Source organism: Rhinatrema bivittatum, chromosome 2 (genome assembly GCF_901001135.1).
Source record: "Rhinatrema bivittatum chromosome 2, aRhiBiv1.1, whole genome shotgun sequence".
Classification (NCBI taxonomy): Eukaryota; Metazoa; Chordata; class Amphibia; order Gymnophiona; family Rhinatrematidae; genus Rhinatrema; species Rhinatrema bivittatum.
The window spans coordinates 53,479,771-53,506,734 of NC_042616.1; the positions used below are offsets into that span (position 1 = coordinate 53,479,771).

Genomic DNA, 26,964 nt, shown 5'->3' on the forward strand with positions numbered 1-26,964 from the left:
CACCATAGGGATGTTGTGCATATCCCGCCACCTCTAGGAGGGGATAAGATAATTTATGGCCCTGCCCACACGTGAGCCAGCCACTGGAGCCTCCGAGTCCCGCAGGAATACTGTATCAACCTTGGATGAAAAGGGAAGGTCCACGGAGGTGCCCTCAGCCCAGCTAGGCCAGGACCTACGTTGCTGGACGTCAAGGCACTCTGGCTTTCCTCCGGGGGGGGGAGGGGAATAAATGTCCCGCTCGGCTGACTCAAATGGTGAGAGTGGATTCTGTTCCTCCCGCTGGGAGAGAGGTAACACTCATAGAAAACATAGAAACATAGAAATGACGGCAGAAGAAGACCAAACGGCCCATCCAGTCTGCCCAGCAAGCTTCACACATTTTTTCTCTCATACTTATCTGTTTCTCTTAGCTCTTGGTTCTATTTCCCTTCCACCCCCACCATTAATGTAGAAAGCAGTGATGGAGCTGCATCCAAGTGAAATATCTAGCTTGATAAGTTAGGGGTAGTAGGGGTAGTAACCGCCGCAATAAGCAAGCTACACCCATGCTTATTTGTTTTACCCAGACTATGTTATACAGCCCTTATTGGTTTTTCTTCTCCCCTGCCGTTGAAGCAGGGAGCTATGCTGGATATGCTTGAAGTATCAGTTTATTCTTCTCCCATGCCGTTGAAGCAGAGAGCCATGCTGGATATGCATCGAAAGTGAAGTATCAGGCACATTTGGTTTGGGGTAGTAACCGCCGTAACAAGCCAGCTACTCCCCGCTTTGTGAGTGCGAACCCTTTTTTCTTCTCCCCTGCCGTTGAAGCAGAGAGCTCTGCTGGATGTGTGTAGTATCAGTTTTTCTTCTCCCCTGCCGTTGAAGCAGAGAACTATGCTGTATATGCATAGAAATTGAAGTATCAGGCTTATTTGGTTTGGGGTAGTAACCGCCGTAACAAGCCAGCTACTCCCCTCTTTGTGAGTGCAAATCCTTTATTCCACATTTCCTCTTGCTGTTGAAGCTAGAACGATGTTGGAGTCACAGTAAGCATGTGTACGTTTATTGAATAAGGGTATTGTCTCCAGGCAGTAGCCATCATTCTGGCGAGTCACCCACTCTTCATTGGCGGCCTCTTGACTTTATGGATCCACAGTGTTTATCCCACGCCCCTTTGAAGTCCTTCACAGTTCTGGTCTTCACCACATCCTCCGGAAGGGCATTCCAGGCATCCACCACCCTCTCCGTGAAGAAATACTTCCTGACATTGGTTCTGAATCTTCCTCCCTGGAGCTTCAAATCGTGACCCCTGGTTCTGCTGATTTTTTTCCTACGGAAAAGGTTTGTCGTTGTCTTTGGATCATTAAAACCTTTCAAGTATCTGAAAGTCTGTATCATATCGCCTCTGCTCCTCCTTTCCTCCAGGGTGTACATATTTAGATTCTTCAATCTCTCCTCGTACGTCATCCGATGAAGATCCTCCACCTTCCTGGTCGCCCTTCTCTGTACCGCTTCCATCTTGTCTTTGTCTTTTTGTAGATACGGTCTCCAGAACTGAACACAGTACTCCAGGTGAGGCCTCACCAAGGACCTGTACAAGGGAATAATCACTTCCCTTTTCTTACTCGATATTCCTCTCTCTATGCAGCCCAGCATTCTTCTGGCTTTTGCTATCGCCTTGTCGCATTGTTTCGCAGACTTCATATCATTAGACACTATCACCCCAAGGTCCCTCTCCTGCTCCGTGCACATCAGCCTTTCCCCCCCATCGAATACAGTTCATTCGGATTTCCACTCCCCATATGCATGACTTTGCACTTCTTGGCATTGAATCTCAGCTGCCATATCTTCGACCACTGTTCCAGTTTCCTTAGATCCCGTCTCATTCTCTCCACTCCTTCCGGCGTGTCCACTCAGTTGCAGATCTTAGTGTCATCCGCGAAAAGACAAACCTTGCCTTCTATCCCGTCCGCAATGTCGGACTCGTGGGTCATCCCCATGCTGGAGTCGGAAGTAGGATATCATCAGGTCCGGGAGTTGAGGTGGGCAACGAGAGAAACTGGCGGACCTGGTACCCCCGGCACAAACCGCCACGAGTCGTCCCTTGAGGACTTGGGTCCCTGATCCGCTGGAGCCCTAGGGGCCTTAGCCTGAGGCCTGGAGGGAATGAGTGGCGGAGCAGGATCTGGTGGTGAGCCCTCCTGTTACAATAGGCTGGCAAAAGTAGAACAAAGCCTGTGGAATAGGCTGGCAAAAGTAGAACAAAGCCTGTGGAAAAATGACCTGGCGTTTTTTTTTTTTTTTCAAAACAGCAGAGGCATTAAGTCTTCCCTGCCATAGGACCTGAGGCATTAGACATCTCAAGGGTCACAGCAGCCAGATAGGGGGAGTGACTGGACCATCAGTTTCACCCCAAGTCAGGCGAGAGGTCACCAGGGAAGGAATCCTAGGCTGAATAATCAAGGGGCAAGGCCCCCCTAGGACCCTGGAAGAGTGAGGAGACAGAACTGTCTCCCTGAGGGATCAGGTTTGAATTATGCCAAGAAGGATAAACCTTTTTTTTTTATATATATACCATCAAAGAGATAGGAAATACTTGCTTGATCCTGAAAAGATATGAAGAGAAAAATCTCCCTGAGAGAAGAAAATAAAGAAAGAGAGGGAACCGCAGGTTTAACTGTCTGGATCTGCTGGAGACAGAGAAATACTGAAGGGATGCAGGGTAGGCTCTGTCCTGATATAGGATACGCTTTTCAGTTTTTCTCTGTCACCATCTGCTGGTCAGGAGGCTCAACCCACTGTCTGGACTGATCCGGGTACGTTCAGGGAACTGAGCTTGGCTGGGTGACTGTGAAGCCAGGCTCTAGTCGATGCTTCAGTTCCAGCCCTATACTCTGGGAAAGGGACGTAACAGAAGCATCAGAGAGAGCCTGAGTTCACAGTTGTACAAAATTAGCGTGAAAATCAGTTTAAACCAATTTTCACCTTTGGAAAAAATCCAGGAATTTATGGGTGAAAAGTGGTTTAGACTGAAAATGAAGGTCCCTACTGAGGAGTGTGCCTGAACAGAAAACCAACATGGAGAAAGGTAACCGACCCAGAATCATAAGAACATAAGAAATTGCCATGCTGGGTCAGACCAAGGGTCCATCAAGCCCAGCATCCTGTTTCCAACAGAGGCCAAACCAGGCCACAAGAACCTGGCAATTATCCAAACACCAAGAAGATCCCATGCTAGCCTATGTGACCTCAAAATGACTTGCTGAGCATGTCTTGCAGAATTCCCAGGACATCTGGACAAGGCAGTTGAAGCTGGCTCCATACGGTGATGCCTAATCATAGGGTCACACAAAGCAGAAGCCAACGGAGGGAGCTTCAGGCGATACTGTCACAATAAGAGGCACTCTTTCTCAGGATGTTCTATAAATACAGCCACAGATGTGTTAATTACCCTGACCAGCAAGATTCTAACAGAACAAAGGACTATCTAGAGAGTGATGGTAAATGGGCCCCCACCTGGGAGAAGTAATCAGGGCAGTTTAGGGATAATCACATCATGCTGTTGACATGAAACCTATGTAAATGATTCTTTGGACAGTCACGCAACTTTAGAACCTTCTGTATGTTATCTATAAAAGAAGGATCACATCCTGTATACAATGAGATGCTGGTGGACAGTTTGTAAGAGAAATGGCATTAGCATCTCCCAAGAATACTTATACTGATCAATACAAAATTATGCTTTCTACAAAAATCTAAATGCTCTTGTATCCCTGGATATAAGCGTAGGTTGCGCTTAACACTACATATATTCAAGGGACTTATAATTTCCACTGATGCTTTTGTTATCTCTGCTGTTTATGGTTGTAACTGTCACTCCGTGTGGGTTATCCCCATGCTGTCTTGGAAGCAGTAAACATTAAGAACTATATTACAACAAGCAAGCAAAAAGATAAGGGATTTCACAGTAACACTAAGGAGAAATTACTACTTACCTGATAATTCATTTTCCTTAGTGTAGACAGATGGACTCAGGACCAGTGGGTTATGTACCTCTGCCAGCAGATGGAAATGGAGCAAGCTGACGTCACAGTATATGTACTCCTGCAACGACATCAGCCCGCCAGTATTCTCTTCAAAAGCAACTGTGGTCAGACTAGCAAAAAACTTAATTAAAAACAGTCAACCATTACTGTACTCAACTAACAGAAAACACTGAACTCAGATAATGAATTTATGTACTCCAATTTAGGGAATGGATGAACACTTTCCAGCAAATCCATGGAACACATAGCCCCACAGGAGGACCTTTAAACCAATCATGCGACAGCCAAGGGTGGGAAGCTGAGTCCATCTGTCTACACTAAGGAAAACAAAGTTATCAGTAATTTCTCCATTTCCTAGCGGGTAGGCAGATGGACTCAGGACCAATGGGATGTACCAAAGCTAACAGGGTTGGAGGCTACCCACGGTCCAGTCAACACCACACATGCAAAGGCTGCATCCTCCTGGGCCTGCACATCCAGATCAAGGCAGCCCTCGCTCGGCTTTAAAAAAACACACCAAGCTAGGCGTCACGCGCTGAGCGTCACGCGCCGAAGGAGCGCGACAAAGGGGCCTGCCCCTTTGTCTCGCCCCTTCGGCTCAGCCCCAAGGAATACACGATCCTTGTCCACAGATGACTCTATAACTAGCCAACGGCTATGGACAAACGGAGTTTCCGGACCGGACAAAGCCATCATGCACCAACCCCTGCCAATCACCTCAACTAATCCATTCCAGCCACAATACAGCACCCTTTACTAACCCCCAGCGTCCATCAAAAACAAATCAGAATTCAATCCAGCCCTCACAGCATCCACTCCAGCAATTCCAGCATCCACTCCAGCAGTACCAGCATCCACTCCAGCAGTTCCAGCATCCATCCTAGCAGACTCTGAACGTACCCAGTGTTATCCGGCGACCGGGTACGTACCCAGTTACAGACGTACCCCTATTCATAACCCTAGCAAATCAACATACAATGATACACAGCTACTCCATCCCCATACTCAAAAGAAAACCCAGAAATAACTCTCCACCAGACCCCATTCAGACACCCAGACAACAAAGACTCATCAACATCATGACATATCCCATTACACAACTTCTAGGCCTCTCATTATTCACTTTAACCTTATTCAATGCACAGTCACTTTCCAAAAAAATGCACCTTCTCAATGATTACCTTATTGACAACAACCCTGACATATGTGCAATAACAGAAACCTGGTTAAAACCCACTGACATATCATTAATAAACCAACTTCCAACACAATCCTTCGACCTTTTCTCAATACCTAGACCGAAAAAGAAAGGAGGAGGAATTCTACTTGCTGCAAAAAAACAATTGGGCATAACCCTACAACTATCATACTCCACTTCAAAACTAGAATGCTCCATATTCAAATCTCAACATCTACAAATATTCCTCATCTACGCCACACCAGGAACTCTAGAGGCTAACCCCTCCCCTCTAATAGAGATGATAGCCAAACACTTAAATTCAGACAAACCAACCATCATATTGGGAGACTTCAACATTCACGTGGACTCCATCCCTCAATCCACTAACTGCGAAACCTTCCTCACCTCCCTCAGTCACCTTGGATTCTCACAAATAATCAATGGGCCCACTCACAAAGCAGGTCATACATTAGACCTCATATTTATCAACGAGAGCTGGTCCATCCATACCAATCCCACCTGCACACCAATCCTCTGGTCAGACCACCAAATCATAGACACAACCCTCAAAATGAAAAACACACCACCTACAAACATCTCCAAAACCATCATTCATTTCAGGAAACCATGCTCACTGGAGTTACTCACCGAACAATGCTCTAAAGATCTCAAACAAATAGACCTCTCAGACGCCAACACAGCCACCTCTTCATGGATCAAACTCACGAACAAAATAGCGGACCAACTCTGCCCAACCTCCTCAAAAACAATCCAACCGGCAAGAGACAACAGAAAACCGTGGTTCACCCCGGAACTCAAAGCCCTAAAACAAAAACTACGAAACAAAGAACAAAACTGGAGAAACAACCCCTCACCCACATCCAGACTGGACTACAAAGCCACCCTCAACACCTACAGAAACGCCATACACAAAACAAAAAAGGACTTCTATGCAAAAAGAATTCATAACTTCATCTTCGACTCTAAAGCTTTATTCTCTTACATTTCATCCCTCACCAAACCAACGCCACCTTCCATTCCAGACCAACTAGCACTCAGCAAAGCCAACGAATTAGCCACTTACTTCAAGACAAAAATCTCAAACCTTACTAGCTCACTTACAACCCATCAAACCCTTCCAACACCTCACAGCACATACCTACCCACGCTGAATTCTAGTCTAGAGACATTCGAGCCCACATCAGCCATGGAGATCGAAAATCTACTTAAAAAAATTAAACCATCTTCACATCCCTCGGACCCACTCCCTACTAATCTGCTCACCGCCATCCCTAGCACCGTCGCAAAACCTATTGCGGAAATCATCAATACCTCTCTAGCCATGGGCACAGTTCCTAATCAACTAAAACTTGCAATCCTCAAACCCCTACTGAAAAAACCAACTGCATCACCCACGGACCCAGCCAACTTCAGACCCATTGCAAACCTGCCCCTGATCTCCAAACTCATGGAAAAAGCCGTAAATAAACAACTTTCCGAATATCTCGAGGAGCACAACATTCTTTCCCCTGCACAATACGGTTTTCGTAAATCACTAAGCACAGAGTCCCTTTTGCTTTCTCTCACTGATAATTTACTTTTGAACCTGGAGAAAAAACAGTCATTCTTACTGGTCCTGTTAGACCTATCATCAGCGTTCGACACGGTAAATCACTCACAACTACTAGAACAATTATCAAACATAGGAATCAAAGGCACAGCTCTCAGTTGGTTCAAATCGTTCCTATCAAACAGGTTTTACAAGGTCAGAATTAACAACAAGGAATCTGACCCCATCCTATCAGACCAAGGTGTACCACAAGGTTCATCCCTCTCTCCCACCCTGTTCAACATTTACCTCCTCCCCCTCTGCCATCTCCTATCACAACTCAAGCTTACTCATTACCTCTATGCAGATGACATCCAGATCATCATCCCCATCACAGAATCAATTCAAAAAACCTTCGACTACTGGGAGAATTGTCTTCAACCAATTAAACATCTACTCTCCAGCCTGAACCTGATTCTAAACTCCAGCAAAACAGAGTTGCTACTGATTTCTCACAAACCAAACACCCACGTACCCAGCCTGGCACAAAACATGGAGCTCTCTGCAGACGTCAGGAATCTAGGAGCATGGCTTGACAACCAACTTAACCTAAAAAAATTCATTAACACAACCACCAGGGATTGCTTCTTTAAACTACAGGTCCTAAAGAAACTAAAGCCACTCCTTCACTTCAATGACTTTCGCCTCGTTCTTCAATCCATTATTTTTTCGAAACTTGATTACTGCAACTCAATCTTACTTGGCCTCCCCTCTAACAGCATCAAACCCTACAGATGGTACAAAATGCCGCAGCCAGAATCCTAACTAACACTAACAGAAGAAACCATATTACCCCCATCTTGAGCAACCTCCACTGGCTACCCATTAAACAGAGAATCCTATATAAAACCTTAACCATCATTCACAAAGCAATCCATAACGCCGCACCTATATCTCTACAAATTCAACTTCGGCCACACTTATCTTCTAGACCCATCAGAAACGCCTACAAAGGCACATTAGTCGCAGCTCCTGCCAAATCAACACTAAGAAAAAGAGCTCTCTCCACTGCAGGACCACACCAATGGAATGCGCTCCCACCAGACCTACAACTCGAACCCAATCTACCAGAATTCAAAAAAAGGTTAAAAACCTGGCTCTTCAGGCAAGCATTCCAATTCCCAGAGTGTAAATAAGCACCTCCTCCTGACTTTCAGATCCAACCATTGTAGGGTGTCACGAATTGCTTGACACTTAATTTCTTACACGTAATTTCTTACACGTACTTGCTTGACACTTGCTTGACACTTAATTTCTTACACTTAATTTCTTACATGTACTTGCTTAGTCGCAATGCCTATTTAACAGTCATTTAATAGAGGACATATTATTTAACCGTTTACTGCAGTCGATATACGCTACTAAAGTCCATTGTAAAAAGGGGAACACACACATACCATTCAAAACACGAACAAGGTTATTTATTATTTGTTAAATATTATTGATACTCTCATTGTTCCTTGTAATAATGTTAATGTTAATGTTCATTGGTTGATTGTTATTGTTCAATGTTCTATGTAAAAAACCCCGGTCTAACCTCCCAGACCAGGGCAACCTTTTTGTTACTTGTAAACCGGATTGATTTGTATTGCATACAGGAATTCCGGTATATAAAAATTAAAAATAAATAAATAAATAAATGATAAAACCTGGAAAAAGTGTGTAAGGAGGACCACGTCACATCTTGGCAAATGTTGATGGGAGACAACAATCTAACGTCCGCCCATGGCACTGCCTGAGCCCTAGTGGAATGAGCCCAAAACTGAGTAGGCAACAGCTTTTTCAGCATCCACATATGCGGATTTAGCTCCTGCTGCACTACTGCCAGTGGTATCTCAGGAGGGTCTTCTGCCCCACGAAAGGACTGACCCCAGGCATGACCCCGAGCTGAGAACTGCTTCTGCAGCCCCGACAGAGCTCTGGCTGGACGGGACCTTCTCTGAAGAAACCTCTTACCATTATGTTTATCCTCAGGCAACCTATGCACCTTATTTTCCCCCAAACACTTTATCAACTGCTCCAAATCCTCACCAAACAAGAGCTTCCCTTTAAAAGGTAAGGACCCCAGTTGAGCCTTGGAGGACATATCTGCCAACCAGTTGCGCAACCACCACCACCTTCGGGCAGAAACAGCAGACATCATAATCTGAGAGGACGTTCTTACCAAGCCATATAAAGCATCTGCCCCATACGCCACTGCCACCTCTACGGGCTCTGCCAGGGTGGCATCTGCTCCAGAGCTTACCTGAGGATCCTGAAGCTGCTGCACCCAGTGCAAACAGGCCCTCTGCATAAAACTTCTACAAATGGCAGGCCAGAGACCTAAGGCTGACACCTCAAAAATCCTCTTCAGGACGACCTCCAATTTATGATCCTGGAGATCCTTCAACGCTGCGGACCCCGCAACTGGAATGATCATCTTTTCAATGACCGCACAGACCGACGCATCCACCTTGGGGAGTGCCAACAGGTCCAGTATTTGCTCAGGTAAGGGATAGGGCTTCACCATAGCTCTCCCCACCTTCAAACTGGTCTCGGGAGTATCGCACTCCCTCTCCACAAGTTTCTTTACTGACTTGTGATAAGGAAAAGCTCTTGGCGGTCCCCTTAAACCATCAATAAACGGATCAGCACCTTCCAGGTCCGAATCATCCTGCAGCACCTTAAGGCCCAGCTCCTGAAAAACCTGAGGAATCAGCGGGCCTAACTCTTCCTTACGGAACAAACATATGACCTTCGGGTCATCGCCCTCAGACATTGGAATATCATCCATATCCGTGCCCTGCTTAGCCCCTCCCGGGCCAAGACCAAAGGTAAATCAAGTCTAAGAGGGGACCCTGCCCCCACAGGAGAACCATCAGAACCATCCAACATACCTGGCCAAGACCCGAACTACAATTGGATCCCTCATATGCCCCTCCAATCGACCGCCACCATCCCAAGTGGTCAGACTCGCCTGCTGGCTGGCCAGATAGGCTTCAATGCAGCAAAAGAACAAAATCAGCTGAAAACGGCTGAAACTGCGCAGACAGAGCAGTGCCAGGGTCTTCATCCACATCGGAATTGCTCTGACCCCATTCAATGCCACCACAGATCAGAGACAGACGCGGGGGGGCTCACCCTCCCCTCTTTGCATGTGGAAACAGCTGCGAAAGAATTCAAAATGGCCACTGTTCCTGCGCTGAGGGGGAATGGATGTTCCCCTGCATGCCGCCTGATGAGACTCCAAAGCCAAGTGCAGGCATTTCGCCCTGCCCCAACCCTCGGAAGGCCCCTCCTCCGCCGCGGCACATATCGCACACAGGTCTTGCCTGTTCAGCCGCAAGCGCAGCAGGCCGACCCTCACCCTATCACATGCTAACCAAGATCCTGAAAAGCACTGGATACTGAGCTGAACCACTGAACTACAGAGGAGGAACTGCCAGGCAAACACCGCTCAGTCAATTCTGTGTAACCTCTTTCCGTTTTTCAGGGGGTTTTTTTTTTTTCAAACTTTATGAAGCTAACAATCCTGGAAAAATAAAACCCAGGGAAACATTCAGCTTCAAAAGGGGAAACAGTTCCCAAGCCTGCAGCCGTGGAGCAGCCTTGTGAAGGGGAGAGATCAGGAACATCAGATTTACACCTCAACCATACAGAAAAGGAACCACCAGGATCCAAAAGCCCCTGGAAAGAAGGCTCAAAAGAGAAAATCCTCACAAAACATCAGAGCTGCAGATTTTGCACCATCTACCATGTGCTGGAGACAGAGAAATATTGAGGAGCTGCAGGTGGCACATAAGGTTAAGTGACAGCATCAGTAAAACTTTCCTGTCTCCATCTGTTGGCAGGGTGGCAAAACCCAGGAGTCTGTACTGATCTGGGTACATACATGGAAAAAAAAATCACCCTCATAAAAGGAAAAAAAGCGAAGCATTGTTTTGTGAAATAGGATCAGGTGACTAGGCTGAAATCCTTCACTTCCCTCCAACCGATCAAGAACAAGCCAGTTTGTACCACGCTTGATGACATCATCATGTGTTCCATCTCCACTGACATTTCAACTGAGCCAATAGAAGTACTCGACATAATGGAGGCAATTTTCAAACCCGTGCAGGCAGGCGAGACATTTCTGGTTACTTTTTACCTGTGGATTTTGCATCTGTCTCCAAAGAACGTGTGCATGCACATTTCCTTTGAAAACTGTCCAAAGGAAAAAAGTATCAGCTGAAATTTGCACATGCTTTTTTCTGCAGATACTTTTTCGGATCACAATCATGCACGGTTGCCTCCCCTGACCTACCTCCTACCCTGGGAACGCCTCCAAGAAAATGTGGGTAAAAGTCTGTGCACTGCTGAACAACTTGCATACTTTTACCCGCATACATGGTGGGCAATTTTCAAACAGCCTTTTTTAGCTGGGAGTAGCCATTTATATGAGTGAATGACTTTGGAGTATTGCCCTCACCATGACTGTATGATGGTGTGTGGAGGGGGTGGGGTTTCATTTTAAAAGCAAAATCTGTGCAGCATTTCAGCCCTAGAACATTTAACAAGTGCAGTTCCACACTACGCACTTCTTGGATACTGAAAGCACTCAGCCCTGGGGTCTCCTTGCACCAACCCTGCTGGGAATTATTCAGAAAAACTTCCTGCTCGTCGGGACATCTTCACCCCCATGCTCCAGTGGCAGCTTACAAGGCTGTGCCACTGGTGATCAGCACCTCAATCCCAGACGTTACCCGAAAGACAGCTAACATGGGCAGAAACGCTGCCTCTTAAGTTCACAGTCACATCAGAAAGGGAATGATCCTGCCAGGCAGGGAGGAGCCTGCATTCTGAATACTGCTTCAGGGATGCAGGGAGAGGCCTCGAGCTTCCCCTCCTCCTATCACTTGCATAAGGAGGGTTGCTACAAATTTGCTTCCAGTCTGCCACAAGAGAGCCGTCCCACTGCACTGTGGGGTGATTTCCAAATGTTCTCACTGGACATCAGTTTGAGTACTGAGATAGTGATAAATAAAATCATCTGTTTTACGTTATAAAAAAACAAGGTGGCTAGCTGCTTCCTGGGCTCCTCCAGTCCCTTACCTCTTAAAAGAGGAAAGGCCGGTCCCAACAGGGGAGAAAACGCTTTCAGACTCACACTGCACACAGCTGAACATGCTCATGGGTTGCCAGCAGACTTGGTTTTTACTGGTCACACTGATTCACTTCTGGTTTCATGCCCGTTGCATACTAGGACCTGTAGTACTGATTTCGATAAAAAAGGCCCAGTGAGCAATTGGGCGGGAGACTGTGTAAATCAAGACTGATTAGCCTGTCTCAAAAGAACAAACCACAATCGACAAAACAAAAAAAACAGAGCTACCTAGCAGCTCCAGCATGACCTTTCTGCCTGTTTCTTAGTTCAGTGGACAGCTTTGGATACACTTTATCCAGTTTGTCTTCCAAATCAGCTCAAATACAAACAAAAAAAACCCCAACAAAAAACAAAACAAAAAACAAAACAACTTTACAAGAAGGGTAGTCCCTCATTTCTCTTTACTTTTTAAAATAATTCCTGAAAAATCCTTACTCACCAGGGCAGAGTGTCTTGCTGCTGTCTGCATTTTTGGAGTAACCCCGGTTCTTTACCCAAGGATCTTCCCCACGTTCCAGTCTCAATAATACATCTGGCTTGACGAGTGGGTATCCTGTCCATGACACAAAAGAAGTTACAGTAAAATTATGGAGGGAGAAAATGAATCAACCATCAAGATGCTCTAATCCCACCTCCTTTTTTTCTCTCTCCCCTCCCCAAACAGATTAATCCCTTCTGAACTGCGGTAAAATTAGGGAGGAGACAGTCATGTAGAGGTCCATATTCAAAAGCATTTAACCAGCTGAGAAGCTAGCCAGCTAAATGAATATTTGGGCACATATCCAGCTAAATTGTAGCCAGCTTACAATAAGATAGGAGGCTAGAATTTAGCTGGATAAGTCATAGGAGTTTCTGGGGCATAATTGGGAGGAGTTGAGTTAGCCAGCTAAGACTGGTCGGGCCTAGTAGCTCTCCTAAAGTGAGCCGGCTGCACTATTGAATATAACTCCAAAGTTTATCTGGCTAACTTTGCTATCCAGAGTGTTTGAATATGGGCCTTGTAATGTCCTGGTGAGATGGGTGTCAGTAATCCTGACCAGGATGTGCTTGTGCTCCCTACTAGTCCAGTTCTGTTCATGCTCCTCCCCAGGATATGGAGATAACACCACCAAGTCGCCAGAGAGGCAGAGGTTCGGCGTCCACACAGGCAGGCTAGCATGAGAGCAACTGCACTGACTGTAAGCTGCATGCTTAGTTTAGTCTTCAGCATGGGTATTTATTTCTGAAACACAATGGGACACCTCAAACCAATCACAGAAAAGGTTTCTAGAAGCTACTACTGTGGCACTCTGCTATCCAGTTATCCCACTGTTTAAGCCTGTGCTCCCTATCAGGCCCCTGACTGGCTACTTCCATTCAGACACACTAAAGGGAATGGTGCCCCTACCATGTGACAGGGGCCGGCCAATGGCACTGGTAGCCCCTGTCACATGGTAAGGGCTAAAGGCCACCGGTGCCATTTTGGTTAGTGACAGCTGACGGCCTGGGAGCGGCGGATCGCTCCTGTGCCCCCCGCTGGACCACTAGAGATTTTCATGAGTCTTTGGGGGGGGTAGGGAGGGTGAAGGGGTTATTTTAATTTGGGGGAGTGGTACAGGGGGTGGGGAGAGGTGGCATGTGGTCCCCGCCCTTGGAGATAGGAGTCGGGACTTCGACCAGGGAGGCGAGGTGAGGGCGGCACAAGGCAGAAGCCTAATCCCCTTGAACCAGCCCTGGGTCCCAGAACAGATCCCTGGGGCACTCCGCTATTCACCTTTCTCCAGTGGGAAAATTTACCATTTAGCCCTACTCTCTGTTTTCTTTTAACCAGTTCCCAATCCACAAAAGGACTGCCTTCATCCCATGACTTTTTAATTTCCCAAGACATCTCTCATGAGAGACTTTGTCAAATGCTTTCTGGAAATCCAGATATTCTATATCAACTGGCTCACCTTTATCCACATGTTTATTTTTGCCTTCAAAAAACTGTAGCAGATTGGTGAAGCAAGACTTCCCTTGGCTAATTGCATGTTGGATGTAAAAACTAGGTCTTCTATGTGGCTGCTCTGTAATTTCCAGCTCATGCATGGTTAATTTAAGCTAGGCCCTTAAAGAGCTCATAAGCACTCAAGTTAATGTACAGAGAAAACGGAGCACAAAGCTCAGGACATGTTCTTTGTGCAACTGAAATCACCAGATGATGGGTACCAGGCTCGGTTTATGTGATCTCACCTGACGATAGGACGGCGATTGCCCGATGACGACAGTAGCAGAAATAAAACACACTCTGTGCAGTTAAAAAAAAACAAAAACCACCTTCACCTTGTAAATCTAGCAGAAATGTAATGAACCTGTGGCCACAGACTAGCCGAGAGGTAGATAACCTCTCCGAGGGGGTAATTTTTTAATCTAGGGATGCTGCTTTGCAGGAGAAAGGTTAGTTGTCTGGGCCAGCTTTACTCTTTAACTTCTCTCTGCATATGGTGGAAGTGGCGACACCCATTTCTCACTAGTCCCCGAAAGAATAACCCCCCCTTCCCCAACCTTCCCTTTGTGCAGGACACTCATTACACAGCTCAGCTTGTACTCTGTCACTTTAAATCGCCATAGCAACCATTGGTTCTCCTCCCCTCACTGGCACAAGGCAGGCTCAGGGCCTGCTCCCCCCCCCCCCCCCCCTCCCAAACTGTGCTACCGTTTTCTGTGATGGTGAAAACCTGAACCTTTCTTGCAGTTTTTAGGGGCAGACAGAATCTACTTCTTCCTCCCAGCCCCTTCCTGTAATTCTGCCTTTTCTTCTGTCCCCTTCTGAATTCTTCTCCCTCTAAACTACAACCAGGCCACCACAGCTCCTAGAATTACAAAGCCTCTCCTTAATCCTTCTGCCCCAAAAAGCATCCTGGCAGTCTCTGACATTGTATTTTAGGTTTTAATATATTAACAAGGAGAGGGCTTAAAACAAAATAAATAAAAAAAAAAAAGAGAATTATTCAACCCCTCCTGATGGGAAGTCTCTAAAATCTGAGGCCGGCGGGAAGTCACCAGAGTTCTAGTGGATTAGCAAATGTTGCTTACCTGTAGCAGGTGTTCTCACAGCAGGACAGCAGGATGTTAGTCCTCACATATGGGTGACATCACAGGATGGAGCCCAATCACGGAACACTTTTGTCAAAGTTTCCAGAACTTTGACTGGCCCCTACTGGGCATGCCCAGCATAGCACCAACCCTGCAGCCAGCAGGGGTCCCCCTTCAGTCTCGTATTATAGCAAACAGTACGTGCGAAAAATAAAATAAGAAAACAAACTAACACCGCGGGGTGGCAGGAGGGTTTCGTGAGGACTAACATCCTGCTGTCCTGTGAGAACACCTGTTACAGGTAAGCAACATTTGCTTTCTCACAGGACAAGCAGGATGGTAGTCCTCACATATGGGTGAATAACGAGCTGAGGATGTCCGAGAAATGCACCAAATGTACCCAGGTGTGCAAGGCACTAGGACTGGGATAAAAATTTGGCCGAGGGCATCCTGAACCCTAATGGGAATCTTGTCTTCCGGCCTTGTCCAAGCAATAGTGGGCTGCAAAGGTGTGGAGAGAACTCCAGGTGGCAGCCCTGCAAATGTCAGGAAGCAGCACCGATTGTAGGTGTGCTACTGAAGTCACCATGGCCCTCACACACAGAGTGTGCTTTAACACGGTCTTGAAATGAATGCCCGCTTGCTGATAGCAAAAGGATATGCAGTCCGCCAACCAGGGGGAGAGAGTCTGCTTACCCACAGGCTGCCCTATCTTGTTAGGATGGAAAGAGACAAACAGTTGAGTGCTTTCCCTGTGGGCAGCTGTACGGTCTAGGTAGAATGCTAGAGCCTGTTTGCACTCAAGGGTATGCAGAGCCTGTTCTCCTGGATTGGAATGGGGCCTGGGAAAAAAGGTAGGTAGTATAATGCATTGATTGAGCTGAAACTCCGAGACTACCTTAGGTAAGAATTTAGGGTGAGTGCGGAGTACTGCCCGGTCCTGCAGAAGTTTAGTGTAAGGCGGATAGGTAACTAGAGCCTGTAATTCACTAACTCTGCGAGCGAAAGTGATTGGCAAAAGGAAAATCACTTTCCACGTGAGATATCGAAGGTCACAGGATTGAAGAGGCTCGAAAGGTGGTTTCATGAGCCGACCCAAAACTAGGTTGAGGTCCCAAGAAGGGGCCGGAGGATGCAGTGGAAGCTTGAGGTGAAGCAAGCCCTTCAGAAAACGTGTTACAAGGGGTTGTACTGATATGGGTACATCCCCGACACCTTTATGGAAGGCAGCTGCCACAAGGCAGCCTCGCTGTCGAGGCTGTCGATGCATTCTGATAGAAGAAGTTTTTAGACCTGACTCTGATAAGTGCCAGAGATAGTCCAAAAACTTCGTGATTGGACAGGTAAAGAGGTCAAGGGACTGAGAAGAGCACCATGACGTAAACCTGTTCCATTTGTAAGAGTAAGATTTTCTCGTGGAAGGCTTCCGTAAAGCAAGCAGGACACGAGAAACTGGTTCAGAAAGGTTAAGTGGCTGAAGGATTAACCTTTCAACATCCATGCCGTCAGGGACAAGGCTTGAAGATTGGGGGTGGCGGAGGCACCCGTCTTTTTGAGTGATTAGAAGCGGGTCCTTTCCTAACGGAATGTGCCTGCGAATGGAGAGATCCTGAAGTATTGGAAACCACACTTGGCGTGGCCAGTGAGATGCTATCAGGATCATGGTTCCCTTGTCCTGATGTAACTTCACGAGAGCTTTCGAGAGAAGAGGAAGTGGAGGGAATGCATAAGGTAGACCGGTTGCCCACGAGAGGGAGAATGAGTCTCTGGGCTGAGAGTGTTTGCTGCGAATGAGAGAGCAGAAGTTCTCTACTTTGCGGTTTTGAGGAGACGCAAAGAGTTCTATCTGAGGATATCCCCATTGCTGGAAGATGGAGTTCGCTACTGAGGGGTTGAGAGACCACTCATGCGGTTGAAAGATGCGACTCAGCTTGTCTGCCAACACATTGTCCACTCCTGGCAAGTAGGTGGCCCTGAGGTACATCGAATGGGAGAGAGCTTCCACCCATATCTGTGCAGCTTCCTGACACAGAAGGAAAGAGCCCGTGCCTCCCTGTTTGTTGATGAACCACATGGCCAACTAGTTGTCTGTCTGGATCAGGATAACTTGATTTGAGAGGTGATCCTGAAATGCCCTGAGAGCATATCTGATTGCTCGAAGCTCCAGGAAATTTATTTGGTGTTTGGCTTTCTCTGGAGACCAAGATCCTTGTGTCTGCAGATTGGCCACATGGGCTCCCCAGCCGAGGTTGGAAGCATCGGTGGTGAGAGTTAATTGAGGGTCTGGAGCCTGAAAGGGCAAGCCTTGGAGGAGACTGATCTGATTTTTCCACCAGGCAAGAGATTGACGGAGTGAGTCGGTTACGTGGACAATGGTCGACAGGGGCTGAATGCTTTGAGTCCATTGAGACCTTAGAGTCCACTGCATGACTCATGGCCAAACGGGCCATTGGAGTGACCTGAACTGAGGACGCCATGTATCCCAGGAGGATGAGAAAGTGGCATGCAGTCGCGGAGTGCTGAGACTGCAGCTGGTGCGCAAGAGACACGAGGATGAGAGCTCGCTGTCGAGGCAGAAAAGCCTTTGCCTGCAAAGTGTCCAAGTCTGCCCCAATGAACGACAAGGTTTGAGATGGGACTAAGTAGGATTTGTCATAATTGACGAGAAATCCTAATGAAATTAGAGTGTGTAAGGTTAGATTGAGGGACAACGGAGCAGCTTGCTGAGTGGGAGCCCTGATTAACCAATCGTCCAGATAGGGGTAGATGTGAACACCTTGAGTCCTGAGGAAGGCTGCAAATACTACAAGGCATTTTGTGAAGACTCGTGGCACAGACGCTAGGCCGAATGGAAGCACTCGGTACTGATAGTGCTTGGGGCCTACTAGAAACCTCAGGTATTTGCGATGAGATGGAGTTATCACAATATGAGTGTAAGCGTCCTGGAGGTCCAGAGAGCAGAGCCAGTCTCCTCTTTGTAGAAGAGGAAGAAGCGAGCCTAAGGGTACCATTTTGAATTTCTCTTGCTGGAGGTACTTGTTGAGGGCCCGTAGGTCCAGAATAGGACGAACGCCTCCCGATTTTTTGGGGATTAGAAAGTACCGGGAATGGAATCCTAGGCCATGCTGAGAGTAGGGTACGGGTTCTATTGCCTTGGACTGGAGAAGGAGGGAGACCTCCTGATCCAGAAAGATGGAGTGATCGGATGTTCTCCACGTTGGTAGAGGTGGGGAGTCCGGTGGCACGGACAGAAAGTTCAGATGGTAACCCTGAGCAATTATCGCCAGTACCCATTGGTCTGAGGTGATTGAGTGCCATATGTTGTTGAAGTGGCACAGTCAACCTCCCACTGGTATGTGAGGCAATGGAAGCTGGCTGCTGCTCTCTAGGCAGAAGTCAAAAACCTGAAGCAGGACCTGGTTGAGGAGCTGCTTGCAGTTTTTGTTTCCGTGTCTGACGAGACTGGGCTTTTTGAAAAGGTCTAGTGGAACGGGATCTGGTTGGTGGCGGGTAGGACTTCTTCGGGCGGAAGAATGACTTCTTAGAGTCCTTTCGGAAGGGCTGTTTTGAAGAGTAGTCAGAAGGCATCAGAGAGAGCTGTCTTAGGGTCTCATGACGGTCCTTAAGTTCCGCCACTGTCCGTTGAATCTGTTTGCCAAACAGATTACCTCCTACACAGGGTAGGTCGGATAACCTGTCTTGTACCTCAGGGCGAAGGTCGGAAGACTTGAGCCAGGCCCATCTCCTTGCCAAAATAGCGGCTGCAGATACCCTTGTAGCAGTGTCAAAGATATCGTAAGATGATCTGATCTCATGCTTGCCTGCCTCAAAACCCTTGTTTACTAGGGGTTGGAGCTGATCTTGAAATTGCTGAGGCAGGGAGTCTGTGAAATCTTGTATCTGCTTAAAAATGACCCTATTATATTGGGTCATATAGAGCTGATAAGCAGCAATTCGGGAGATGAGCATTGATCCTTGGAAGACACGGCGACCAATAGCATCTAGAAACTTCTGTTCCTTGCCAGGGGGAAAAGAAGTGTGAGGCTTTGATCTCTTTGCTGTTTTTTGTGCAGATTCAACTACTACAGATTGGTGGATCCAATTGAGTTTTCTGAAAGCCTGGAGCTGACTGCACCAAATAGGTAGTGTCAGCTTTTCTGTGGACTGGAGCAATGGAGCCAGATGTTCCCAGTTCTTCTTGAGGTGAACCAGAAGAACCTGGTGGATAGGGATGGAGGTTATTTCCTTGGGAGCATCCAGGAATTGTAGCAACTCCATCATCTGATATCTATCATCCTGTTCAGTCTGTAATTGGAAGGGAACCAATTCAGACATTTCCTTCACAAAATTTATAAAGGAAAGGTCCTCTGGAGGAGAACGCTTTCTACTTTCAGTGGGTGAAGGTGGTGAAGGCAAATCATCGGTGTCCGGGGATCATAGGGATCAGCACCTGCCCCTCTAGGAACTAGAGGAGGACAGGGTGGTGGGATACCCGAGGGTCCTGGTCTCGGCTCCGAAGGAATCGAAGGAATAATTGGAGCACTGATGAAGGCATCGAAGGCACCGGCGCACGCATCGTTGGATGGCTCAGTGGTGCTGATGAGCGTATCGGTACCGATGGACGTATCGGCATCGATGGCTGAGGTAGAACTCCCGATGGAGGGATGCAGAACGATGTTTCTCCTCCTGATGTCAGAGTAAGCGGGGCGGGCACCGGAACCATCGGCGACCCGGGGTCCATCAGTGGAAAAGTGGCAATGAGCGCTTCCATCCTGGAGAGCAGCGGTGCCAACGTTGCTGGAATCGGGTCGGTGTGCGGTTCCACAATCTGTACTGGTGTTGGTGCGGGAGGAACCTGGAGTCGTTGCATCGCCTTGTCGATGGCCTCCTGAACCATCCGGTCCAGTTCTTCTCGGAGACCTGGAGCAAGCAGCTCCGGCTCCGGAACAGAAGAAGGAGGCAGAGGCATAGCTGGAGGGACCACCGTTAAAGGCAGAGTCGCGACTCCCGATACCCTGTCGGAGGAGGGTTGCCTCGGTGACCCAGTCACCGAAAAGATCGGTGCCTTTTCTGGACGGGGTTTCTTCGATGGTGGCTCGGACGATGGCAAGGTCGATGATTTCGCTCCCTCGATGGTCCGAGACTTTCGATGTCGATGATTGTCTCTACGATCCCCTCGGTCCTGAGGGGGAGCAGAGGGTGTCGAAGGCCGAGATGTCATCGATGCCGGACGGTCACTGGCCGGTGGTCGATGCTGGCGCGAAGTTGACGGAGCCGGTTCTGACGACGTTGATGCAATGGACGAAGTTGGGGTTTGAGCACGGAAGAGAAGTTCCATCTTCTCCATTCTGGCCTTGCGACCTTTTGGTGTCATTAGGGCACATTTGGTGCAGGTCAAGACATCGTGCTCTCGTCCAAGACACATTACACAGACTTTACAGGGGTCTGTGATGGACATGGTGGGATTACAGTCCGGGCACTGACAGAACTCCCACGCCATGACCATTGAAAAAATTGAGCCGCGGTACGGTCGACGGCCAGTAGGCCGCGAGGGCCAAACTCAACGGTAATCGACAGAGAACGGGTAAAAACTTACCGGAGTACTGCAGCTTGAAAAAGTTGAAGGAGGGACCCCCGTGGGGCAAATTAACTTTTAGTAATTCCGTGAGGAAAATTCCTGTCAGGAATCTCTGCAGAGCTCCTTAACCATGAGGCTACTGCTGCACAGAAAAAAGAAGACTGAAAGGGGACCCCTGCTGGCTGCAGGGTTAGTGCCATGCTGGGCATGCCCAGTAGGGGCCAGTCAAAGTTCTGGAAACTTTGACAAAACTGTGCCGTGATTGGGCTCCATCCTGTGATGTCACCCATATGTGAGGACTACCATCCTGCTTGTTCTGTGAGAAAATATGGGACACATTTCCTGTGGTGCCAGAGGCCATTGAGATATAAATCAAGAGGTGGCAGTGGGTAGGTTAATTGTCCAATGAACTATCCCTATGAAAACTGGAGAAATTACTTACCTGATAATTTTGTTTTCCTTAGTGTAGACAGATGGACTCAGGACCAATGGGTATAGTGTACTCCTGATAGCAGTTGGAGACGGATCAGATTTCAATCTGACGTCAGCCCTAGTACATATACCCCTGCAGGAAGTGCAGCTCTTCAGTATTCTCCTCGAAAAGTATTGTGGATATGTGTGTGACTGACTAATTTGAATAACTTGAATAACTTCATAACATGATTAAACTTTATAACTTGATTAACTTGATCTGGTTGAATTGGCTATAGCTGGAGACCGCCAGTGCCCTTAACCGGAAAATGTCGAAACCCGGTAGGGTGGGTGTCCTAGACGAAGGAAAGCATGGCTTACCCTTGAGTCACTCGAGCATTCCAGAGTAACGGCAGCCGTGGGAGGGATGCTGAGTCCATCTGTCTACACTAAGGAAAACGAAATTATCAGGTAAGTAATTTCTCCATTTCCTAGCGTGTAGCAGATGGACTCAGGACCAATGGGATGTACTCCCGAACTGGGTGGGAGGCTGTCCGTGACCCAAGAGATGTTGTGCGCACAAGAGATGTTGTGCGCACGTCTCGCCCTATGCGCACGGATCGAGACGGCAGACAGGGTGGCGAACAGGGCCAAGGTGGCGACGGCGACCACGTGAGCAATATGGCAACCACCTCGAAGGGTCTCCACGTGGGAGGACCCTTGGATCTAACCGGGGCCTAGCCCTGCTAGGGCGGATCAACCCGGTGGCACTGGTCCCGGCCGGCGACCTGTGCAACTCCTCGAGCTTCAGAGACCGGAGTCTTTAAACAAGATTTCTACCTTACCTTGTCTCGGCGCTTCCCGGTTTCGTTCCGGGCGGCCTCTGGCTGCGGGGGGAGAGGGCAAATACCTTCATCGCCGTGCTAAGAGTTTGCACCCGCTGCCTCTCAGCCACGCCCGAAATCGGGGACTAGGTCCCCGCTGAGGGTCGGCCGCCGGTCCGAGGCTCACCTCAGAGGGACCACAGAAATCACCTCGGGAATTCTCAACTGGGGGAGGGATCCGGGGGTGTCACCGCAGGAGAGCGGGGCTCGCTGTAGAGGTAAATGTTCTTCTTAATTTGGGTTTTGTCCGTTGAATTTTGCTCTAACGCTGGGAGAGCATGCAGGTAGTCCCTAACTGCTATGGAGATGGAAAATACTGAAGAGCTGCACTTCCTGCAGGGGTATATGTACTAGGGCTGACGTCAGATTGAAATGTGATCCGTCTCCAACTGCTAGCACGAGTTCACTATACCCATTGGTCCTGAGTCCATCTGCTACACGCTAGGAAATGTCAAATTATACCTAAAAATACATTCTTTAAGTTTCGTTAGCACAAATTATTTCAGATGCAATGCAAAGGCCTCAAGGGCTAGAGCAGGGCGTCCCAAACTTTTAGTCGATGTGACCCCATTTTTGCACTAGAAAATTTGCATGACCCCAGATGATGACCAAAACAAATTATCAAGCGTGCAGACCCCCTCCTTCAATCTCTCCTTCTTACCCTTCCTGCACTCCAGCTAATTCCCTCTCTTGATGTCCATCCCTTCCAGAGGACTTCCTCTCCCTAGTGGAACCCCCTCCCTGTGAAGGGTAGTGCGGGTGTGAGTTCTTTGCACTGCAGTGTAGTTGACAAAGCCTCATAGGTGAACCTACTTGGCCTATGCCAGCAGCTGGCAAATGAGCCCTGTAGTGGGACAGTCTGGAGCTTCAACTATTCTAGCCGCCTTTCCTGCAGGTTGAGCCCTTGAGTTCTGGCAGCCAGCAGGACTTAGGTGGCGCCCTAGGGCAGTGAAAAGAACAAGAGTCTAATTGCTTGCTGAAGTCAGGGTACGCAGCAGACTAATAGAGTTGGAGACAGCCAAGATTGGGGCAGGCAGCTAACAAAGATGGTCAGGTCCAGTCAGCAGACAATCATGGTCAGGGCCAGGCAAGAGGTCAAGATTTGGAGGGTCAGGCCAGGGGTAGACAAATACACACTGAAGACAATGGATAATACAGAAGGGCAAGGCAGGCTGTTCAAGGAAGACAAGTGAGGCAAGGCAGGATAAAGAATCAGGAACACAGGAGACAGGAACTGGGAACGCAAGGCAACACATACTGCAAAGGCAGGAGACATGTTGCTGGGACAAAGCAGATAGGTCCAAAGAGCATTTATATAAGACTGGGCTGCTGACATCATCCAAGAGTGCCTCTTCCCCTCTGACCTTTCTCTCACATTCCATGCAGCATATCCCCTCTTACTCCCACCTCTTCTGTCATTCCCTCCCTCCCTCCCCCTCCACAGCTAATCCCTCTTCACTTTATCCAACCCTCAAACCTCTCCTGCTTTACATCCATCTCTTCAAACAGTCCTTTCGCCAAACATCCCCTCCTGGCCAGGCAGGGCCGCCATCAGGAATTTTGAGGCCCCATACTGTCTGACGCGGCGGTGACGTCACAGCCGCGTCAGACAGTGAACGCTGGCAGGACAGAGCGCGCGGACGAGTCTCTGTCTGCGGTGCTCTGTAAATCAATGCTATGTGTGTCTAAAACACACGCATAGCATTGATTCTCTCCCTTCTCTGGGGCCCGCACCCAGGGCCGGCTCCAGGTTTCAGTAGGCCCCTGGGCGACAGACTGTCGGAGAGAGCCTCAGTGGGCCTCTTTGCCATGAACTAATACATCCCCCAAGTGCACCTGCCGCCTGGCGGCTGCGGGCCCCCATATGTGGCAGTAGATCCTGGGGCCCCATACTGCAGGCCCAAGAATACTGCCCTGATGGCGGCCCTGTGGCCAGGGTCAGTGGCAACATTTTCATTTGGTTTCTGGGCCACAGGTAAATGACAACTGGTGGGAATAGTGGATTTAGTGAGCGCTGAGGAGAAAGGAGCAGTGGCAATCTCCTCCTCTCCCCTTCATGGCTAGTCCCAAACCTGACTGATCTGCAGCAGCTTTACTCATGAAAGTCAGCATGGGGCCTGCGGCAGCCCTGATCCCTCCTCATGCAGGGCTTTCTGTTACCATAGAAACTCATGCAAAGCCAGTGCCACTGCAGGACCTTGAGCAGGTGCTCGCTCATAGGCCTCATGCTGACTTCCACTATTAATGCTACTGGCACTTGAGGAGTGCTCACATTTGAAGCACTTGTGACCCCAAGTGAAGGTTTGGTGACTTGGGGTCCTGACCCACAGTTTGGGAAGCCCTGGGCTAGAGGGTATGACCTGCATACAAGAGAGTTAATTATGCACCAGAAAAAGTAAAATCAAGTCAAGAAAACCCAGGCGTTCTCAACATCTAAAATTCTATGCGGGAGATACCTCCAGGTCCTTAGACTTGGAACTGGGTCCCAGGATATTTTACACTGGTGAGTTATTCTCATATGAAGCCACCATTGCTGTCCCTGGCTCACTTTTTTCTCCTGCTTTTGTCTTGGCACTACTACTTTTTTTTTTGGTTGCTTTCCCTTTCCCTCTCTCTGGAGACCTCATTCCTCTTTTCTGTTTCACTGTTCTGCCTCCTTCAGAGTGGATATTTTAATACTTAATCTCTCTCTCTATTTCTCTCCTATTTCTCTGCCTTCATATTTTTCCTCTTCATGCCTGATCTTTCCTTTTTTCCTCCTTCTCTCCTTTAATCTCTCTGGATTCCTTCCCCCACAGCTCCTCCATAGTTCAGGGTCCTCTCTCATCCCTCCCCTCCCCATCTACAGTCCTCTCCCCTCTTCCACTTTCCTGGTCTTCTTCCCCTGCCCCTCATCCCTACTGTTCTCCCCCATCAAGGATCCCTTCCTCCTCTCCCCATCCAGGGTTCTCTCTCCCTCGTTCTCCAGGCTTCCTTCTCTCACTCTCCTCCTTCCTGACCCCTCCCCCCATTCCCAGTTATCTTTCCCTCCCTTACATCCTTAGGCCTGTAGCTGTCCCTTTTCTCCCCCAACCTTTAATCCTCTTTCTCTATCCTTCTCCCCAGTACCCAGTCCTCTCTCCCTCCATCACCATCCCCCCTATTGGGGGTCCATCACAAGTCCATTTTGTCTTTCCCTAATACCCAGTCATCTCTACCTCTACCTCCATCCTGGGTCCCCTTTCACTCTGCAGCACCCTCCTTCCTATCCTGGGTTCTATCTCGCCCCATCCCCAGTCCCCTTGTTCTCTCCTCCCTCCTGTCCCTCCCCCCTTTTTGATCATCTTCGCCATTGTAGGCCCTTCCCCCCCCTCTCCTTCTACCTAATACCCAGTTCTCTCGCCCTTTCCATCCATCCTGGATCCTCTTTCCTTCTCCATCAGCCTTCTCCCGTCAGGGCCCTCTCTCCCTCTATACATGGTTCACCCATCCTGGTTCTTCTCTCTTCCTGTCACCTCCATCCTCAGTTCTCTCTCCCTCCTCCCATCTCTAGTCCTCTTCTCAGTCATCTCTCTCCCTTCCCCAAGATGGGTCCTCTCTCCCTCTCCTCAATACCCACTCATTTTTCTCCTCCATCCTGGGACTTCATTCCCTCTTCATCACCTTTTTCCCTATCTAGCGTCCTCACCCCTTCCCTCATCCCGGGTTCTCGTTCCCTCATACCTCAGTTTGCTCTCTCCTCTCACTCTTGAGTTCTCTCCCTCTTCCTCCCTGATCCAAAGTTCTAACTCCCTTTTCCTTGAACCCAGGCATACCTTCTCAGAAAAGTTCTCCCCACATCCCCAGCCACCCACCTATCCTGGAAGGCTCTTCAAACATCTCCCACCCACAATTTCTGGTACTCTTTCCTCCCCGCCGCGTGGCACAGCAGCTGAGCAAGTGGAAGTGGGGAGACCGATGTCAAGAGACTGGCTAGAGGTGGCCCAGTAGGGCGGGGAATGAAGTGGGGTGAGGGGATTGCAGCTGGAATGAGCAAAATTTGTTGACCACATCAAGGGAAACCAGAAGCCTTGTACACCCGGCTCTACAGGAAACTTCACAAGTTTTAATTTTCCTTATGAATCAAGAAAGCTCATCTTTACCCAGCAACATCAGGGACTCATAGTTCTCCTTCATCACGTCCTTGTACAGCTCCTTCTGCCCGTCTTCTAGCCCCTTCCACTCCTCCTCCGAGAAATAGACTGCAACATCCTCAAACGTTACCAACATCTGAAACGAGAAGCATCGTGATCAGGACTGCACAGTGCTGCTATCACAGAAAACCTGGGGTTTGGTGGGGGGGGGGAAGAGGGGAGGGGGATGGAGTGAGAGTCTTGGTCAATGTTCCCACTAATTTTTAAAGACTGTGTGCACAAACATTTTCTTTTTGTGCGACTTTTTATAAGCCAAGTTCAAATTTGTGCACTACAGCTCGAATACCGCAAATATCATCATGATTGTTTCTGCGTGTTCTCTTTTCCCGTTTGTGCGGGGTTCACGACCTCTGTGCACTCGCACATGTGAGAGGGAATAGTGGTCTTGGTAGAGAGTCCCTGGTATGGGTAGTCAGGCCCAATTCCCACAGCTGCCAAACCCTTAGAAAGGTGTACAGGATTATTCTTGTTTACTTTTCCATTCCAAATGAGCTCAAAACCAAACTAGAAACCGCAAATGAAGAGCTTTCAGTTACCTTGGTATCAGAGATGGACCCACATCAGCAATCACAGCCCTACGCCCCTCCTATAGTCTCCATATGTGCCAGGGGCATGGTTTATGGGATCACAATGGCAATAATATGAACCCAGGAACTGTGAACTGGGAGGAGAGGGGTAGGAACTTTATTTAACTTTATATAACATAGAAGATTAAAGTCTTACAACCATTCAAACGAAGAACTCTGGCACTTACTGATTAAAGCATCTTTTGCTTTAATCCAAATTCCTTTTGGACTATGCTTCTTTAATTATTTTTTGGCCTTTAACTTCCTTCCAGCTCTTAAGCTTCCCAAGTTTTTTACTCCTTGTTAAATGTAACTTTATCTTATTCTCTTCTCTTGTTAATTACTTTTATTTATTGC

The 26,964-nt window shown here is 48.2% G+C and overlaps 1 protein-coding gene across 6 annotated transcripts in view; it reads right to left on the reverse strand.

Moving 5' to 3' along the window:
- Window positions 1–26,964, reverse strand: part of LOC115083952 (trichohyalin-like) — a 242,508-nt gene that overhangs the window by 64,332 nt on the left and 151,212 nt on the right. For all 6 annotated transcript variants that reach the window (XM_029588117.1, XM_029588118.1, XM_029588119.1 and 3 more), the window contains exons 2-3: window positions 25,991–26,117; window positions 12,382–12,495 (exon numbers count right to left, since the gene is read on the reverse strand). In XM_029588117.1, the coding sequence (XP_029443977.1) occupies window positions 12,382–12,495; window positions 25,991–26,117 (241 nt within the window). The remainder of the gene's footprint in view (window positions 1–12,381; window positions 12,496–25,990; window positions 26,118–26,964) is intronic.